Source organism: Dermacentor albipictus, chromosome 1, assembly GCF_038994185.2.
Source record: "Dermacentor albipictus isolate Rhodes 1998 colony chromosome 1, USDA_Dalb.pri_finalv2, whole genome shotgun sequence".
Classification (NCBI taxonomy): Eukaryota; Metazoa; Arthropoda; class Arachnida; order Ixodida; family Ixodidae; genus Dermacentor; species Dermacentor albipictus.
In genome coordinates this window covers 176,449,649-176,469,600 of record NC_091821.1, presented here as the reverse complement: position 1 = coordinate 176,469,600, position 19,952 = coordinate 176,449,649, and the positions used below count along the sequence as shown (strand labels likewise).

Sequence of the window (19,952 nt, the reverse complement as noted above, 5' to 3'; positions counted from 1 at the left end):
CAGTTTGCAAATCAGTTTGCTTGTTAGCTAGCAACACAATATCGTCAGCATAAAATAAACCTGGAGGCTGCTGCTCTACTACTGTACCTGCCTGTTTGTATGAGAGATTAAAGCCGATATTGCTTCCTTCTAGCACTCTCTCTATCCTCACCATGTACATCATAAGCAGCAGTGGGGATAAAGGGCACCCCTGCCTCAGTCCCTTGTTGATATGAACTTTCTCCTCGCTCCTCATCCCTTCCCATTCAACGCGAGCGGTAGTTTCTAGGTAAATCTGTCTCAAAAGCTGTAGACAATAGTCACCTAAGCCTTGCCCTTCCAGATTATCCCACAAAGTGTTGCGGTCTACATTGTCATAGGCTGTTGTAATGTCTAAAAAGGTCAGATATAACGGTGTGCTTTCTACTTTTGATATTTCAATACACTGAGTAAGAACAAATAAGTTATCATTTAAACGCCTATTGATTCTGAAGCCATTCTCAAGTTCTCCCAAAATTCCATTATTCTTTGCCCATGCTTGAAGCTTTAATTTGATTGCCTGCATTGTTAACCTGAATATTACCGATGTAATGGTCAACGGTCTATACGAGTGAATTCTATCTTTCTCCCCCTTAGCTTTATAAATTAAATTCATTCTACTTTGTCGCCAACTGTCTGGTATTCGCCTATATTTTAAAGTTTTTTCCCCTGCTTTCACCAGAGCTTCCATACTTTTTGGTCCTAGTTCATTAATCAGCCTAACGGGAATCTCATCTAGCTCTGTGGCTGTGCGCTTAGAAATTTTGTCTTCGGCCTTCTTCCTGTTGAAATTTGTCAGCACCAGCTCCTTTTACACCTGGGTCTCTTTCATATTCTTTTTTTCTTCAAATACAACGTCGTCATTGCCTTGGAAAGGCTCGGCTGTTAATTTTCGGATGTAATTTATTGCTGCTACTCCTTTCAGTCTGTTTTAATCTTCATCTAGGATATGTAGTTGTATCGTTGTTGACTACCTGCCGAATTATTTTATGTGGCTCCGAAATATTCTAGGTGCGGCCTTCTTTTTCTCACGTATTTCTGACAGCCAACGTTCACTTTCACCTTTTAATTTTGCTTGCACCAGTTTTTGAACCATATACTTTTTTTGCCGGCATATTTCCCATTTACTGGTTACTTCATCCTGCGGCAACTGCGCCTTCTTTGCCTGCCTGTGCTCTCGGGATGCTTTCTGTCGTTCGGCGATCGCTTCTCGTATCTCCCTGTTCCACCAGCTTTTCGGTTTCCTTTTTCCTTTCCAACGAACATGTTGTTTCTCTTTCCGTATTTTTGTCGTTATTACACTGAGAAGCTCACTATATTCCCGCTCTTTATTTGGCCATTTGCCAAGTTCTTCCTCGACTCTAGTGACTACATTTGTTATTTGTTCAGCGTTCAACTCTGGACTGTTCCATTTTGCACTCCTTGCTCTCTTTGTCAACTACATATCCCATTGTCAAAATGATGCGTTTATGGTCACTCCCTATGCTGCTATACCCTTCCTCATCAATGACCATTTCCCTCAACTTATGAATTCATTCTGTCATCAGACAGTAATCAATGGTTGATTGCCCATGGGATGCGGCGAGCTCGTTCAGTTATGCTGTATATGTAAACAAAACGGTGCATTGGCGAAGGTATGGTTACTGGCTGTTGCTGTGAATCGCGCCAGCGCGTCACCCACGCGCTGTCACTTGCGTTCTCCCAATTAGCGAGGTAGTCGTGTCACACTTCTCTCCGTTTCCAACGTGCCGCACAAGACAGATTGTCCGCGCCAACCAATATATCGCGAAATGAAAACGCGTACAGAGCAGCGCTCAAATTTCACACTGGGAGTATCGTAATCGTCCGTGAATTATTTTCCCATTATGAACTCGCATGAGCCCAACCCCCGTATTCTCAAACGATCCTCGACTCAAGGTCTTCCTCCATTCAATGATGATGATGGTTTATTGGCATCCCTTTTGAAACCGGGCAGCGATAAAAAGTAAGCTAGCCTGCTCGATATAATCAGGTATACATGCTTTTCATTTTAATATTTGTCCATATCTCTTTAATCTTTTCTCTTTTCCTTAAGAGAAGAGAAAGCAAGGGTAGGGAAGGCAGGGAGGTCAACCAGAACAGCATCCGGTTTGCTACCCTACACTAGGGGTAGGGGAAAGGGGAATAGAAAGGGGAAGAAAGGGAGAGAGTCAGCACTGAGTACATGTGGGAGGGACCGCTTATAGTGTCATTGTGTAAGGTGTCCCTCTTTTCCTTAAAATTTCTATATCTACATTGTACATTTACCTACACCTGTAACGGATCCGGTTCTATCATTATCTTCCCTGCTTCTTTTCCAACGATACTACAAAGGTCTCTTGCTCATCTCGACTGCTGACGGGTAGTGTTCCCATACGCTTCAAATCTCAGCGCGTCTGAAAGGTCTACGTTATCTACGGGTCTTGCTGGGTGAATACCTTGGCATTCTATTAGGATGTGCTGAGTTGTCTCCGGATCTTCGCTGCAGCAGACACGTGCCTCATTTGTTTGCGAATATTTGCTCCTGCATGTTTTTATCCTCAGGCGACCAGCTCGAACTTCAAATAGAAGGACACTGCCCTTTGTGTTATCCACTGAGCTGAGCACAGCGCCAACCGTCGGCTGGAGATGGCGCTATACGTCTCTGAAGTTGTGGGGTATCAGTGAAGCGCAGTGACCCCTTCTGTCGAGGGGTCGCGCTGCCATCTACGTTCAGCCACATCGTAATGGAATGCCAAGATATGGATCGAGTGAGACCCGTAGGGAGTGTTCACCTTGCAAAAGCATTGGGATTCAAAGAAAATAAAATGATTAACTGGTCAGCAGTCAAGTAAGAGCCGATTAGTCTGTTGGTGGAACAAAAGCAGCAAAGAGATTGATAGAACTGGAGTTTTTGCAGATGCAGATAATCGTACAGTATAGAGATAAAGGTTTTAAATACGAACATTCAGATAGAGATCAGATAGGCAAAGGGCTAGGTAACCACAGACGTAGTAAAACCTGATTAAATCAGGCAGACTGGGGAGCCATTTGTCCCCGCCACATCTCAAAGGGGATGTCACTAAATATCATCATCATGAGCAGCAGCAGCGTTAACATGGAGGATTCCTGGCCTAAGCGCTACCCCGAGTTCCAACACTGGTCAGAATTAACTGGTTGTCCGGAGTATCAACTGGTCAGCGGTCAAGATAAGCAAGGTACGTTTAGTGTACTGGTGGAAAGCAGGGAAGAGACCGATAGAACAGGAGTCATTACAGGCATAGGTTACTGTACAATGTAGAAATAGAGGTTTAACGGAGAGAGAGAAAATCGAGAATAAATACAGGTAAAATGCTAGAGTACAATAGATGTAGTAGAACCTGATTAGTATAAGGAAGCTAGGCGACTGTTTGTCGGTCGTCAGCCTGTTATAAAGGGGACACCAATACATATTATGATCACCATCATCATTATTGGATTACTTGATTAGCTCAAGCAGGCTAGGTGACTATTTGCCACTGCCCCGTTTCAAAAAGGATGACAATAAATCATCATCATCATAGAGTCGAGGTGGAGTTTTGAGTGTAGGAACGTTCTAGAAATACGGGGGATAGCCTCGTGGATTAACACAGAAAGCGATATTTAAATATATTAGCGAGAGAGACGCCCTGGATAGTTATTTAGGGTATTAGTTTATTCGTCCACGCGCCGAAGTACAGCGAATACTATAATCCGTGTTCGGCAGACCAATTCCAATAAGTGACAAGGTTAACTCGAACGGAACGCAAACACACAATAGAACAAAGAAATAAAGCTCGGCCCCAATTGGCTTTTCTCCTTTACTTTTTATTTTCTTTTGTTTCTCATCCTCCCCGTCACTTTGCCCATACCTCTCGCTGTCATTCGGGCCTCTGCCGAAGTTTGCTCGGCCCCTGCTCGGTGGCTGCCTGCTTAGCGCGCCGCGCTAACAGGCACGTTTCTGGTCGGCTTGCCGGCGCGGGGAGACATGGCCTCCGCCGTTGTTTCCGCTCCACACACACCCCTTCCCGGCAGCCGTCCATAAACAATGATGTAGACCGAACTGCGACGAGAGCTGGGCCGAAACGGGCGCCGGGACGAGTGGGGCGGTGCGAGAGGTGGCGCGGGGGAGGCGTGCGAATTTGTTGCTCGTCGTGGTGGTGCGCCTGCTCCTATGATTCATTATGTAGCGAAAGCTAATTTAAAGCCACTGAGTGCCTTGGCGGTGCCGTCAGCATTTCCCATTACGCCGAATAAAACATGCATGCGCGGGAACCGACTCGGCGTTGTTAATATTCTGCTGCTGCTTCCTTCCCTTTTTCTCCATCCTTGTTTTCTTGTTTTGTGCGTTGTTTCATTTTGCTAAATGAACGTTCTTCCCTGTCTGCTTGTATTTTCAAGAAATAATGATATCGCAGACAGACAGGAGAAAAAAGAAAGGGTGACCGGGAGGGAATTCGTTTAGGTTCATAATTTAGGCGACATTTCAAACGACGAGCTCTCATAAAAGTTACAAGATACGCGTTGTTCGGTATGCAAGACGTTGTGTACGGAGACTGCGGCTCTTGTATGCGCTTTCCCGTCGACAACGTAGGCGACAGATGCGTCCGGACGCGAGCGCTCTAGCCGACTCGTAAATATCTAAGGGAACTGGAGAAGCACGCCGACAACGGCCAAGGGAAGGCGAGCAGAGAGCCAGGCGCACGTGCAGGTATACACTGCGCCTGCGCGCAACGACGCATCAGTCTGCAGAACGACTCCTATGCGGACCCTCTTGAGATATCCCTTTGCAAGCCGCGAAACTGGACATCACGAAGGAGCGCCATGGCGCTGGCCGTCACTGCAGCTGTGGAGAAAAGAGATAAGGCGTTGCGTGAAGAACTCTGCAATGAGCTTCTCGGCGCAATTAGCGTAGGAACAACAGAATATATTTATGCGAGTATTGTCTAAAGGCAAGTATTTTGCCGATGACTATCAGCGGCGAATGCCGAAGAAGCGGACGGCCGCATACGCGTCTATTCCTATTGCGGATAACCTAAAAACGCGCGTTTTAAAATCTATGAGCCGCTCTGCGAATCCTTCGTTTACACTACAGCGGATGTGTTACAGGGGGTGAACGAGCGGCTGGAGGCAGACCGAGGTCACGTGCTTTGCGCAGCGGCTAGTACGAAAACGTCAAGGACAAGACTCAAATACGATAGCGTAGAAAGCTGGGCTCTTTGAGAAGGATAGACTGCTCCATGGGCTATGCTTGGGAACGCATGAAAACACGCGTGAAAAAAAGAAAAGAAAAAACGCGCACGGACCAAATAAACCTTTAAAAGGCAAGACGTATCGGCTCCTATGCGGAAGCCTTGTTCACAATGGAGTAAAAAAGTAGAAGTGCCTGTTTAAGTAGGTTTTAGCATGTGACGCAAGCCCCACGCCTAAGACGGGGGGGGGGGGGGGGTTGTTTCGTTTCGATTGAGCGTGGGCCGTGTATCAACAAGGCGCACAGTCCCCATCTTACGCGCGGTGCTTGCGCCACATGCTAAAACCTGCTTAAGGGGCACTTCCACTTTTTTTGTCCTATTGCATGTGAACAAGGCTTCCGTATGGAAGGCGAAGCGACTTGCCTTTTAAAGTTTTATGCGGCCAGTGAGCATTTTTCTTTTATTTTGGCATGTTTCGCCCCGACCACACGGGCTTCCGTCGAGCTCTCTATTATACAAACACGTGTGCAGCGATACAAAACAAAGCTCGATAAGAACGACAGTGCAAGTTGTCGCTTCCTTCTTTTTTAATTGTGCCTGATTTTTTAGCTCTCCGCGTTTCATTTATCTTGCTTGATGAGGCGTGCACCGGCGCAAATAATGTGCAAGAAACAAATTGACAGGGGAGCGCCTGTCCTGCGCCATTTTATTTTTGGTAGCCGTTGTCTGCACTGCTAACACGTCGCATAACTCAACGGTGCCCCGACGCCTTGTCACAGGGCGACAGCTGCTTTTAGCGCGTGTTGTTAGAGCTTATTCCTCGCTCAGTGCTGAGACAGTTACAAAAAATACCACAAAATACATGTGCTGGAGGCGCATTTTCAGCTTGAAATACTAATTAATGTGATTTGGCTGGAAGTGACGCACGCGCGCGAACACCCAAACTATTTTTCCGCATATGAGATCGGCCGCTGTGTTGTGTGTATTGCCATGCTCCCCTCACACCCCTAATTCGAAATGTAAAATTTGCAGAAATTTCAAAGGTGTGCGAAAAGCCGAGAGAAAGATAGGTTCGTTTCTGATAATTTCGGGAACACTGGAAAGATATTCGAACTTCTTGAAGGGGCAGCGCCAGATGACAAAGACAGAAGACAAGAAACTCACAGAAAGCGCCGTCTGTCTTTGTCGTCTTGCACTGCCCCTTCAGGATGTTGAGCCAGTACCAACTTGCCCAAATGTCGATTATCCTAACATTTCTTAGCATCTGGGAGTGCGTCTGAATGCATGTTTCCAAAAGTTATGACAGAATGTGTTGACATTCTGTAGCAAATAAATCTTTTTGAGCAGTCGGAAATTCTTGGTAGTGTTCAGAATTCTCACCTAACGACGACTCCACACTTTTAGTCTATATTAGGGAAGGGAAGCTGGTGTACCGTGTGCACAGCTCCGGTACTTTAGTTTGCGAGATTGTAAATGCAGTAAAGGCCAGAATACATGGAGCGAATATGTGACGAATAGTCGGCGTTCGACGCCCGGCGGCGTACGCGCGACGCGCGGCGGCGGAGAAATCGTCGTTCGCCGCCGATCTAGCTGGCGCAGAAAAGTTCGTCGGGCGTCGACGATACCGGAAGCGGCAAACGAGTGGCGCCCCAAAGCGAGCCAATCAGGTCTCACTATCCGCCCCGACTTTCGACTAGGCTTCCCGCCCAGTGTTGCCACAACGCATAGCTTCGCCGCTTTCTTTAAACTACATCGGTACATGAATGTCTCAAACACATAAAAAACACTAGAAATCATTTTTAAACAAACTTTTACGCGTTTTCAGAGTGTTCTGCAATTCAAAAGCGATAATAGTTGTCGTTAAAGTTCTTTTTTGTGTCATGTGTTTCACTACAGCGCATTTGCCTGGTCTAGCCACACTGATAACAACGCAGCGACTCGCCGGCGGCGGCCGCCGTGCCTTCGCTCCATGTAGCGCAGCCCGACGAAGATACGGCGTCGTGCCGCGGCAGATTTTCTGCCGCCCGAACTTCGTCGTGAAAGTTCGCACCATGTATTCTGGCGATAATGCGGTCAATTTCATGTTGCGGTTTCGCCATCCCCAGAACTAGTTCAAACTTGTGGGTGCCTTCAGACCTACGGAACGATGGGAAAGGAGCAGTCATACGTATGCATGTTCTCTTTTGCAAACCGCTTGAAGCCATTTTATAATGGACATTGGACAAGTTTATTTTGTGTCACCAAATTGCTATAAGATGGTGCTCTTGCGCTGACGCCAAAAAGCGTAAGTGCGGAGTGGATCCTAAGAAATGGTGCGTAGAACTGCCGATCTCTCGGCTCATGTGCACTTTACACAAAATTAAGTGCTAAACACGAAAATTTTCCGTCCAGATTATTACTCGTTCTTTTTCTTTTTTTTACAGCGACAGTGCGTATGGCTACGATTCAGGGATTTCTTGGGGGCATTACGTCGCCAGAAAACCATCAACATCTATGGCTCATGCATGCCTCTGTAGGGCAGAAGCTACAAGCACTACGCAAAGTGAAGTGAACAGAGCATACATTCTTTGCAATGACGTGTACAACATAAAGAAAAGCATACATTTCAATAAAGAACAGGCTCAAAACAACCCTCCGAACCACATACTTGATAAGGCGCTCAGGCCCCTTCATGCAATACGAAGCACGTATCACTCCCCGCATACGTTTCTCGGTAAAGATTACGATTGCGCAAGCTGCCGCGGCGGCGGCAGCTTGACTGCAACATACAAAGCACGGAGTGACGTAACTACACTTCCGCACGTAAAATAAGAACCCGCCTAGCAACTTATTTGTGTTGTGACAGTGCTATGGGAAGGCCACGTATAGTGAGGACTCCTGAAGAGCAGCATGCATACGAGGCGCGGTGAATCTCTGTTGTCTCTCGTCCACTCTTTGTATACAGGGACGCGAAGTAACGGAGTAAGCCAAGTCGCAGGTCGTCGAAACGTCTTAGGCTAATAATTAGGTAAAGTACATATGAATGTTGCTCCTACGTGGCAATGGGTACTCGTTCTAGTTGTCGTTTACAGCTTATGGTACGAAGCCTATATTCCGGAATTATGGTACGAAGCCTATATTCCTCGAGAGCGCAACCAATAATTTATTACATCATCTTTTATTGCCACATCAGGTTTGGGTGGCGTGAATAGTCTATTTCTTTATCACGCCCGAAGCCGCACTAGCACTTCGGAGTGCGTTTCGAACTGGTCGCATTGAAAGGTAACATAAATATTTGTTGCGCTATCGAGCAATGAGGACTCCGCAGAGTAATTACTGGGTGGCCCAGCGGTAGAGCATCCGCCTCGTATGCGGCAGGTACTGAGCTGAAATCCTGGTATGGTATGGTATGGTATGGTATGGTATGGTATGGTATGGTATGGTATGGTAAAACTTTATAGAAGTCCTGCAGACCGTGGGTGTTCCCGAAGCAGGCCGCTCCCACGTGGGAACCGGAAGGCCGAGACTCTCGGCAGCATCCTGGGCCTGCTGGACAGCCCAGCGTTCGTCAGCCAGAAGAGGGCTGCGGAAAACCGCCTCCCATCTGGCCGAGCTGCTAATGATGATAGAGCGTGACCGGGCACACCGCCAGAGCATGTGTTCTAACGTGCTATTTCTCCACAATCGCGGCAAGTACCATTGGTGTAAGTATCCGGATATATTTTATGCAGGACCGACAGATTGGGATACGTATTCGTTTGTAGTAGACGGAGCGTTAGTGCTCGAGCTCTATTGAGCTACGGATGAGGAAGCAAGTTGGTTCTACGGCTGAGATAGTAGTGTTTAGTAATCTCGTTGTAGGTGGAGGGCGTGTCGCTGTTCTCTAGGGAGTCGGCTTCCGACTGGTCAGGGCTAGCGCGTTGGTGAAGTTCGCGCGCGGCCCCATGAGCCGGCTCGTTGAGGTTGGAAGGAGCACCCTTTATCTGACCTTGATGTGCGGGAAACCAATAAATGAAGTGGTGCGGTGCCGCCGCAAACCCACTCGTTTTTTTTCTAATGGACAGAGATGTTCCCTGGCGTGGTGCTCGGCTTCTCATGAGGGTTCGCATCTCGAAAGGGGGCCTGATAGAGATTTCATGCGTGGCCTCCGGGCGCTCCTGGTCCAACCACAGGCGGCCTTGTTTGAGAGCATCCGCCTCCGCTGTGGAAGGCAAGTGCTGCCGCTGGGGACCTACCGCTAGAAAGGCACAAGAGCTCTCTCGCCCTGGTGCTCGGCCGTCATGCGCTTGGAAAAAGGGTGTTCGTCTCCAAACCAAAGGTACCCCACCTCGATAGGTGTAGTTGGACCGCCACATGGGAAATGGCTGCCATGAGATCGGCGCAAACCTCCTTTCATCCGCAAACAATTTTTTTTTTGGTCAGTACATTTTTAAAAGAAATTCTTTTCTGCGTTCCGACCCAAACGTCTGTGGAAAGACTATACAGCGTGTCCAACGTAATTTGAGCCGAACATACATTAAAAATGTGGAAATGCCGCTTCACTGGACAGAACCAAGGTAATGTTGGCCGTCGTTTGGACATACTGAGATAATTTTTTCATTAAGCCTAATTAGATAACCTCTTAATTAAATGAAGTTATAGTTAGATGACAAGCGTCGATGAGAAAACTGTAGAGCGAACAAAAGTCTCGATATATATATATATATATATATATATATATATATATATATATATATATATATATCATATCACAAGGAACCAACTAACAGTGACACGATAGACAACACTTACTAAATGAATCAACGCAATGACAAACCATTGGAAAAAAAACACACATATATATATACGCCTGTAACTTGTTATGCAGTGCGCATGTACTAAAGAATCGCAATAAGACTTTCAGATTCATACGTGAAGATGTCAGTCTGGGCCAATGTTCCAGAATCTCTTCCTCCGACCAGTGACGATGGTTAGTATGCTCACCTGAACCAGCTTCGCGGAACTGTACGAGGTAGCGGGTGATGGCGCTGTTTCCTCGGAAAGGCTCGCCCCAAGTCAGGAAGAGGCTGTTCCCTGTTGCGTTGGCCACTGTGACGTTCACTGGCGGCCCGGGTACCTCTGCGTAGGAAGTGAGCACAACCATTTTCATGTCACTAAAACTTCTAGTGCTGCTGCATTGCGGAAGGTTACAAGCGAACAGGGGCGCGTTGTAGATCTATAAAAAAAAGCGGTATCTGGCCTCCCGTTAGGAGGTCCTGACAGTAGCTCCTCAGGATTAAATAAAGTTCGTTGTCTGTCTGTCTGTGAGAGCAGGAAACAGTTATGATGATGGGCCCACTCCACATGTGTGATAGCGCGCCTGTATATAACGTAGAACGGCGCAGTTGCCAAAGAATACGCAAGGTTATGTGACTAGCAAGATTTTCGCGCTTTGAGAAGCGGAAGTTATTTTCGGGCTTCTGAATGGGGTCGCAGCAGGACGAAAAAACAAATCAATTTCGCACTCCTGACAGCAATAACTAAAACAAACAAACAAAATTATGAAGTATGCTGAATAGCAACGTTTCTACACTAGAAACGCGCAAGTAATTGCCTAACTAAAAAGCAAGGTGGAAATTGGAACGCACTCAACTAGTTGATGGGTGGATGTTGAGTTAGCCAGGTGTTATAGCTATACCTCTTCAAGAATTTATATTTAGTTACAGGTACGGACTTCCATGCAAATAACAGTGCGATGGGCCATGCAACAGAATAGATATAATTTCTCGTTGCGTACCATGGCATTTGTATGATCGATGTTCAGAAATGTAGACGGAGTCCCGATCCAGATAAAGTTAATTATTTTTAGAAAAGTACGAAATGCCGTCGTTGGAAAGCGAATCAACTACAGCTGCGTTAGAAATTTACGTAATTATTAAAAATTTTTGGAATGAATAAAAGAAATGGCGAGTTAATTTCCATTTCACCCCGTACTTCTATAATACATTGTCCGGAAGAGAGAGGGAGAAATTAAGACAGGGAGGCTAACCAGGCGTCTGGAAGAGGGTTTTCCTGTGACAACGGTTCAGAATGAGTGGCTTAACCTATGACCATGAGAGTATACCTCTTCGCAGATCATTCTGCTATATGCATGCATTCGCCTTTCAGCATTATTCTACGAACATAATTATTGAATACAACACTGGTCCATACGTGATCGGTGCTTACCTACAAAAATGGTGGGCAGCGACAAACCAATAAAAAAAAAGCGAGGCCGCCGCACTTTATATAGCGAAAGTCCTAGTGATAAGTACCACTGAAAAGTCCTGGTGATAACTACCGCTATATGCTGAGCCAACGCCTCCTAGATAGCACAAGACCAGAACACTTCGATTCGAGATGTAGTGCTACCTTGCCCGACTGCCACAGAATCTAATGGGAGCGCTCCCGAGTAAGCCGTAGTGATTTTGACGTCACCGCTTTGGTCACGCCGGGCTTGGCAATGGAAATTTCGGTTCAAGTAGCATGATGTCATAAAGCAGAGTGCAGAAGCCTGCTATCTAGGAGGCGTTGGCTGAGCGCAGTAAAGAAAGCCATCCTGCGGACGAGCCAGAATGTGCTCAATTAAGTTTCACAGTTGATAGCATGTGTGGAGTTTACATTCAGTCTTGCAAGTCATACTATTGTATTCCGATTGCTCGCCCAAACTTTCAGGGCTGCCAAGGCAGGAACAAAAATAATGATGCATTCACGATTATTGGTTCTTATGTTTAAAGGTAATTGAAAATGGCAAGTAATTTTTTGTGTGATCTTTTGTATAAAGACATGCCGGTGTCCTTTAATTTTGTGACGGCATCAGAAACTCGAGCGACAAACGCACTAGTCAGCAGGAACAATAAAAAGAACGGACTGTTTAACAGCGCGCGCTAGTCACTTCTTCTTCTTCTTCTTCGCTATGTTTGCTTTAAATGCCGATATATCTTATCGTCGTCGTTCTTGCCACACTGCAGACGCGGAATTTGTCCCCCTTGTAAGGAAGGCATCATCCCGATACGCAACTTAAGCTTACAAATGCACGAAACATCAAAACGTGAGTCACTTGGATAAGTACGGCTTCATGCGCACCACATGCACCACTTGGCGTAGGTGTTTGCGGCGCAGCGAACAGGTTTTATTATCTGGTACGATGTCGTAGCTCACGTCGTTCAGGCGTCGGATCGCTATGTATGGCCCAAAATATCGCCTCCTTAGCAGTTGTTCAGAAAGTCCGAGACACCATATGGGCATCTGAATCCACGCTCTCTCGCCAGGTTTGTAGGCGACAGATTTGTGCTGAAGTTTGTACCGCGTTGCGTCCTTGTCCTACTGGTTGCGGATGCGCCCACTTGCAAGCTGTCTGGCTTCTTCAGCACGTTGAGCAAATTCTTCAGCATCTGCATGGATACATTCGTGCGGCAGCCTTCCATCCAACGTTACCCTGCCATCGGGACCATGTACCAAGCTGAATGGTGTCATACGAATCGTTTCCTGTCAAGCGGTGTTTTATGTGAAGGTTACATATGGCAAAAGCTCCTCGCAGTTCTTATGTTCCATATCGACGTACATGTAAAGCATGTCTGCGAGTGTCTTGTTCAAGCGCTCCGTTAGTCCATTCGTCTGGGGATGATATGCTGTCGTTTTCCAGTGGGCTGTGCTGCTAAGTTTGAGAAATGCATCTAGAAGTTAGGCCGTGAACGCGGTTCCCCTGTCAGTAATTACTATCGTTGGGGCACCGTCCCTAAGGACGAATTTTTCAACTAAGTATCGAGCTGCTTCAGCTGCTCTGTCCCACTGGGTAGCGATTGCCTCCGCATACCGGGTAAGGTAATCGGTGTCAACAATAATCCACCTGTTCCTTGTAGTAGAAGTTGGGAATTGTCCAACAAAATCCACGCCAATTTTGGCGAATGCAGTTCCGGCACCTCTACAGGGTGTATTAGGCCAGCTGTCTCGACTGGTGGCGCTTTGCGTCTTTGGCAGTTGGGACAAGTGCGTACGGGATGTTTAACAGCGGCTGGGAGCCTCGGCTAATAACACTTGCGCCGCAGTCAGAACAATGTTCGTGTGCAGCCTAGATGACCTGAGGTGACCTCATCATGACACGCTACGAGAATTTCACTGCAAAGCGAAGCAGGCACGATCAGTAAGTAGGCGCTGCATGCCCGTCGGAGGAAAGGTTTAATATAGAACATTGTGTTTCAAACAAAATGAGGAAAGCCTTCTTGCAAAAAAGTTGTATTCGACAGCCATGTATAACACCTGAAGCCTGAGGCTCCAGCGAACCAATCGGGTAGGTGGATATATTAAGTTGGTCAGCCAACAGAGAGAATGGTGGCCGCTGACGAAGGTGAATGAGCGGCCGCGTAGATAAGGACGAAATCTGATAAAAGCCCATACTTCAACGAGGCATTCCTTCTGCTCAGAGGAGTAGTTTGCCTCAGTGCGCGAGAGAGTTCTGCTGGCGTAGGCTATCACTTTTTCGGAGCCGTCTTGCCACGGAACCATCACGACACCCACACCTACATTGCTCGCGTCGGTATGAAGTGCTGTCGGCGCTTCGTGGTCAAAGTGTGCAGGAACTGGGGACGTTTGAAGACGTTGACGTAACTAGTTAAATGTAATTTGCTCTCTTTCACCCCACACAAAGGGAACATCCTCTCGTGTTAGTCGTGTCAACGGTGAGGTAATACATGAAAGTCCGCCATAAGCCGTAGGTAATAGGCACACAGGCCTAAGAAGCGCCTGACTGCCTTCTGGTCAGATGGTGTGGGGAACGTTGTGATAGCGTATATTTTGTCTGGGTCAGGCCCAACACCTTCGTTACTGAAGACGTGGCCTAGGAATTGGAGTTCGCTAATGTCAAAATGAAAATTTTCTGGCTTTACGTGAGGCCAGCTGAACGTATGGCTTGAAGAACGGCCAGTAGCCGGTTTAGTTGCTCTTCAAATGTCGCTGAAAACACGATCACGTCATCCAGGTGTACCAAGCATGTTTGCCACTTTAGACCTGAAAGCACGCTGTCCATTAGACGCTCAAAAATGGCTGGCGCTGTACACAAACTGAAAGGGAGCACCTTAAATTCGTAAAGACCGTCGAGGGTCACGAAGACGGTTTTCTCACGATCTCTAACGTCGACTTATATCTGCCGATACCCGCTGCGCAGGTCCATGGAAGAAAAATAATGTGCGTGTGCAACGTGTCTAGTGAATCGTCTACGCATGGTAACGGGTAGAGTCTTTCTTTGTTGCCTGATTTAACTAGCGGCAGTCAATACAGAAGCGTAAGCTGCCGTCTTTTTCCTTGCCCAACACCACGAGGGAAGCCTAAGGACTCTTTCGAAGGCTGTATCACGTCATTCTAGAGCATTTTCTTCACCTGCTTTTATTTTTCTTCGCCTTCCTTCGGGGCCACACGAAAGGGGTTCTGTCGAATTAGTTTTCCGTAATTATCCGATGCTTGGTCAGCGTTGTTTGCTGGACCTTGGACGGGTACGAAAAGCAACTCTCAAACTGCTGCATTAGTTCCAGTACTGGCGCTGCCTCTCAGTGAGTAACAGGGTGAAGCTAACGTCGATAGACAACGTTGCCGGGGCCAGAATGGCCGTTTCACTCAGTTCGTGATGCTGCACAGCGAAACAGTCCTTTATCCGTGCAATGACATCATAGTACGCAATTGCAATGTCATTCGGGATGTCGCGGCATTAGTTGCTAAAATTCATAAGGAGGTCTTTTGCATGCCCATGATTTAATGCCAGAATGCCTCTTGCAGTCGAAATGCCTTGTGTGAGCAACTGTTCCGCTATCGCATCACCATGCCTGTCTCACTAGAGACAGACACAAGGCAGCAGGTTCGCAGCGTTAGCCGTGGCGTCGTCGGCTAGTCGTAAATGCTCGCGCTGTCCATCATTGTTCCAATCTAAATCTGGGCTCGCAGAATATGTGACCAAACGCTCCGGGATGTTTATAACTGCACCGCTATCCTGCAGAAAATCCATCCTCAAGATGACTTCCTTGCAGCACTTGAGCAAGATAACGAAAGTGGCAACAAAGCTCGAATCGCTGTTGCGGAGTCTGACGGTAAATTTACCTGTTGGCGTCATTAACTGACCACCAGCACTTCTGATGTGTGGCAGTGTCCATGGTGTTTTCACTTTTCTAAGACGGTCAACCACCTCTTGACGCATAATCGAGAAATCGGCACCGGTGTCCACAAAGGATGTCGCGGAATGACAGCCACTAAAAAGGCTTAGGTCGGCGCGAACACCTTCGTCGGCCTTACTCGTCGTGGTCATATTGTCGTTTTGCGACGTTTGGGGGGCCTTTTCAGCGTTTTGACGGTTGGTAACATTCCCCCGGAGGTCGGGGCCGTTAGTTCTCCCGGCAAGGACTGGGGAAACGCCCCCTGACGATGTCAGCGAAACTTTGGCTGATGGGGGAAGAGTAACGTTGAGGTGATGGAGTCTACCAGCGACGACGTGGCGAAGCGGCTTAGTTGGTCGACAAGTGATCTTGGTCCTGGGCACGACAGTATACAAAGGGAGGGCAAGCTGGACGTGGAAAGCCTCCAAAGGCAACTTCTCGATGAGGGCACGGGCAATGTTGCCTGGTTCCCCGCAATAGAAGCAGAGTCGTCGACGGTCGGCAGTGCGCCACAAGTCAGTTTGGCAAGCTGGTTGTCGTCTACCAGGCTCCCGCTGCCAGGAGCCGGTGGCAACAGGTCGCGGATGGCACAGTGTTGTCAGTTGAAGGACGACGAACTGTATACATCGGCATAGCTCAACAGGCGCATATAGGGGTACACGGCGCGGGCGATGAAAAGGCGTGCCACAGCTCCTGGCGCACGACTTCACCGACAGAAGCGACTGCTGGCACGGTAGAAAGAGCAACGAGGGTTTGTAAAAGCTTTCACTAGTAGTGGAATTCTGAGCGGCGACGGCAATCGGTGTGTTATTGGGAAGGCGGTCAAAGTGCCGGCATCGTTGCTGAAGGGCCCGCTCGAATATAGCGGCCTCCTTGATGAATTCCTCTACCGTGGTTGGTGGGTTTCGTACCAGACATGTAAACAATTGTTCTTTATTTTCTCGTATGAGATGGCGCACTTACGTAGTCTCGGGCATATCGGGGTCAGGTCGGCGAAATAAACGGGCCATATCCTCAGCATACGTGGCGACGCTTTCGTTCGGTTTATGAAAGCACGCTTCGATAAGCTGTTGAGAGCAATCCCGGCGGTCCGAACTGGAGACTGTATCCAGGAACTGGCGTTGGAAGTCGTTCCACGTTTGGAAGCACGCTTCCCTGTTATAAAACCACGTGCGAGCGCTGTCTTCTAGTGCGAAATAAGCGTGCACAAGTTTCTATTATGCGCTCCTGTCATTGGCCTTAGCAACCCTTTCATGCTGATCAAGACAGTCCTCAACGTCTTCAAATGAATCGCCACGAAAGATGTCCGGAACGCGAGGATGCTGAAAAGTCACCTGAGAAAGGCTTATCGCCATCTGTGAAAGAGGGAGATTCGCCGATGTATGAATTTTCATGCTAGTCGCAGCTGGAACGGTCGTGAATTTGGGGCTCAGGCCTGGCAGGCGCCGGCTGAATCGATGCACTGGAGTAGTTACGAGAGGTTAATTCCATGGACTGCATGTATGGATCTTGGTCGGAGTCCCGAGCATCTAGTCAGCATCACTGAACACTGACAAATGATGCCCTCGCCATGAATTCACTTTACGTCTTGTAGCGTTCCTAGTTAAAGGACACAGTAGACTTAAAACATTGCTGTGGAACTGGCGTCCATCTCGTCTACATTTACTTCTCACTTCTCTCTTCTCTTCCTCTGTCCCCCCGGTTCCCGCGCTTCTTCATCTTCTATTCGAAGGCTCATACCGCTTCACCCTTCCAGGTTTCTTTTGCTAACCCCTCCTGGGGTAATACTTGAAAACGTTTCCAATCGAAGCACATTCAACTGAGCCCCGTTCACCAATGTACCACACAGTCTTCAATATTCCTTTCTGAGTGGCTGTCTTTGTCACAGAGTAAGGACCATAAAATTTGGCACTGGATTCTCTTACTCCTTTCCTAACTAGGATGAGGTCGGTGACTTGAATGTCTGGGATAGCTGAGCAATGTCTCTTGTCAAAATTTTTTTTCATTCGTTTACGGTACCTCTCCTCCTGTGATTTTTGTTTCCTTTCCTCGACGATCTTGAGATTTTCTAACAGCCCCAGTTCAAGGTCCGCTTGAAGAATAGGGGTCTCTCCTGAAGAAGCGAACTGCGGGCTGCATCCCAAGCCACTGGTGTAGGAGCGATTGTGATGTCTTACAGCTGCTTCTAAAGAGCATTTCCATCCACCAGGGAAACTATCGTACATCCTGATGTATTGCTTCACATCTCGTATAGCACGCTCTGCAAGCCCATTCGCCGCGGGATGGTATGGTGCACAGAATTTGATTGATATATTGTGGTCTCGAGCCCATCTTGCTAATTTTTCACTCTTGAACGCTGGTCCGTTGTCACATACGATCTTCCTGGTTGTCCTAAACATATCCCGTTGGAGGAGGGCGATGACACTATTCGCATCTTCTTGTCCTGCCCGTGCCGCGACCATCCTGGTGCACTCATCTATGGCCAGAAGAAAAGCTTGCGTTTTTCGGACTCCTTCTCGTTTCTTATTTAGCTCGGCAAAATCCAGGTGTATAACTTCAAAAGGCACGTTCGAGTGGCAAGGTATTATCATGGCCTCTGTAGGCTGCTTGTATTTCACTTTGTTGACTTGACAAATGTGGCATGAACGAACGTATTGATTGACGTCTTCTTTCATGTGAGGCCACGTAAATCTCTTGACTAGCTTGTTGTAGGTGCGCCAAAATCCGTCGTGTCCTCCAGATTCTGGGCTATCGTGGTACAAATAAAGCACCTTGGGAACCAGCGTTGGCGGGACTTGATAGCGACCTGCCATAAAAATTAATTGTTCAGTGCCTTCCCACAATTTTACTTCATTGATTTCTTCCGATTGTTCTTTATTGGCCTGTATCATCAGTCGAGACAATGCATCTGCATCAGTCAAAAGGGGTCCAGGTCTGTGGGAGATGGTGAAATCAAACTGCTGCAAGTAGTTCACCCATCTGGCGATACGTCCCTTAGGTTGGGTCATATTCAAGAGATGAGTGAGTGCCTGGTGATCCGTGAACAAAGTAAACTTCGCACCTTCTAGGTACGTACGGAAGTACTGAATTGCTTTAAGGACAGCAAGAGCTTCCTTTTCAGTAGTGGTGTAGTTGATTTCAGGTGGCTTGAGGGTGTAGCTGTAGTAGCCTACTACATGTCGCTTTTCTCGGCCGGATGCTTCTGCACATTTCTGGTACAAGACTGCACCTGTTCCATAATGTGAGGCGTCGGTATTCAGTTCAAAGGGTAAAGTGAAATCTGGTATGCGTAGAATAGGGTCAGCAGAGATTCTGTGCACCAGATCACGGTAGACTCTCTCACATTCCTCATCCCACTCAAATGGAACTTCTTTCTGCGTTAGGCGCGTGAGGCATCTTGTTTTTATAGCAAAGTCTTTTATGAAAGGTCTGAAATGTCCTGCTAATCCCAAAAACACACGCAATGAGTGGACGTCATACGGTTTAACCAGTTGGGATATTCTCTCGACGGACTCTTGTTTCGTGCTTTTGGTAGTCCCATCAAATACTCTTCCAAGAAACACAACTTTTCTTTGAAAGAATGCACTTTTCTTAAAATTAACCTTGAGTTGTGCCAAGCTCAAGGCATTTAATACCTGAGAAAGGTGTTCCTGATGTTCAGCCTCTGTTTTGGAGAAGACGATAATATCGTCTATGTACACGTTACAAAAGACACCCAGAAAAGGCTTCAGGACTTCGTTCATAATCTTCTGGAACCATGCTGGCGAGTTTTTCCAGCCGAAAGGAAGCCGGTTATACTCGTACAGATCAAAGGGCGTGATAAAAGCAGTGTACATTTTTGTTTCTTCGGTTAGCGGGATCTGCCAGAAACCTTTGCACAAGTCAATGCGTGAAAAAATCCGGCAACCACCTGTCTCATCTATAATCGTGTCTATCTTCGGCATGGGAAATGGTATAAGGTCTGTCTGGCGATTGAGAACCCTGTAATCTGTGCACAGTCGGAAAGTTCCATCTTCCTTCGGCGCAATAGTTATGGGAGAAGCGAAGGGTGACACCGAAGGCCGGATTATATCGGCGTCTAGCATCTCCTGCAATTCTTTCTTCAACCATATCTTACGTTCTCGTGACATGTTATAAGGTGATTTTCGGATGACGGTCTTGTCAGTTAGTTCGAAAGGCACCTTGTGCGACTTCATCTCCTGTGGATAGCTTCCTACGCATACCAGTTCAGGGTAGGTCGTTGCAATATCTTCCGCGCACTTGACAATTCGCAGGTTATGTTTTCTATCTTGCTGTGTCTCTTCCCTTGATAGTCCTTCCACTAAAACTGCATCGTCCCAATATACGTTGATTTTTAGTTTCTTTATGTCTGGTCTGGATAGCAGAAAGTCGTACGTCACCCCCGTTATCACCAGTACGTCACTCTCTATTTCATGACCTTGGAACTCGATGTTTACTGAGGCCCACTGATTATGCATTGTCACTTTTCCATCGTACCCTTGCACCCGTAGTACTCTTCCACTATGCAGGTGACTTGAATCTACCAGCTTGGCATTTATTATAGACACAGAAGCACCGCTGTCAACCAAAG

General features: G+C 47.3%; 1 protein-coding gene across 9 annotated transcripts in view; it reads right to left on the bottom strand.

Annotated features, from left to right (window-relative positions):
• The window catches only part of LOC139052546 (cell adhesion molecule Dscam1-like), a 1,125,159-nt gene that overhangs the window by 111,586 nt on the left and 993,621 nt on the right, over positions 1-19,952 (bottom strand). For all 9 annotated transcript variants that reach the window (XM_070529666.1, XM_070529665.1, XM_070529658.1 and 6 more), the window contains one exon: positions 10,188-10,322. In XM_070529666.1, coding sequence (XP_070385767.1) covers positions 10,188-10,322 — 135 coding nt within the window. The remainder of the gene's footprint in view (positions 1-10,187; positions 10,323-19,952) is intronic.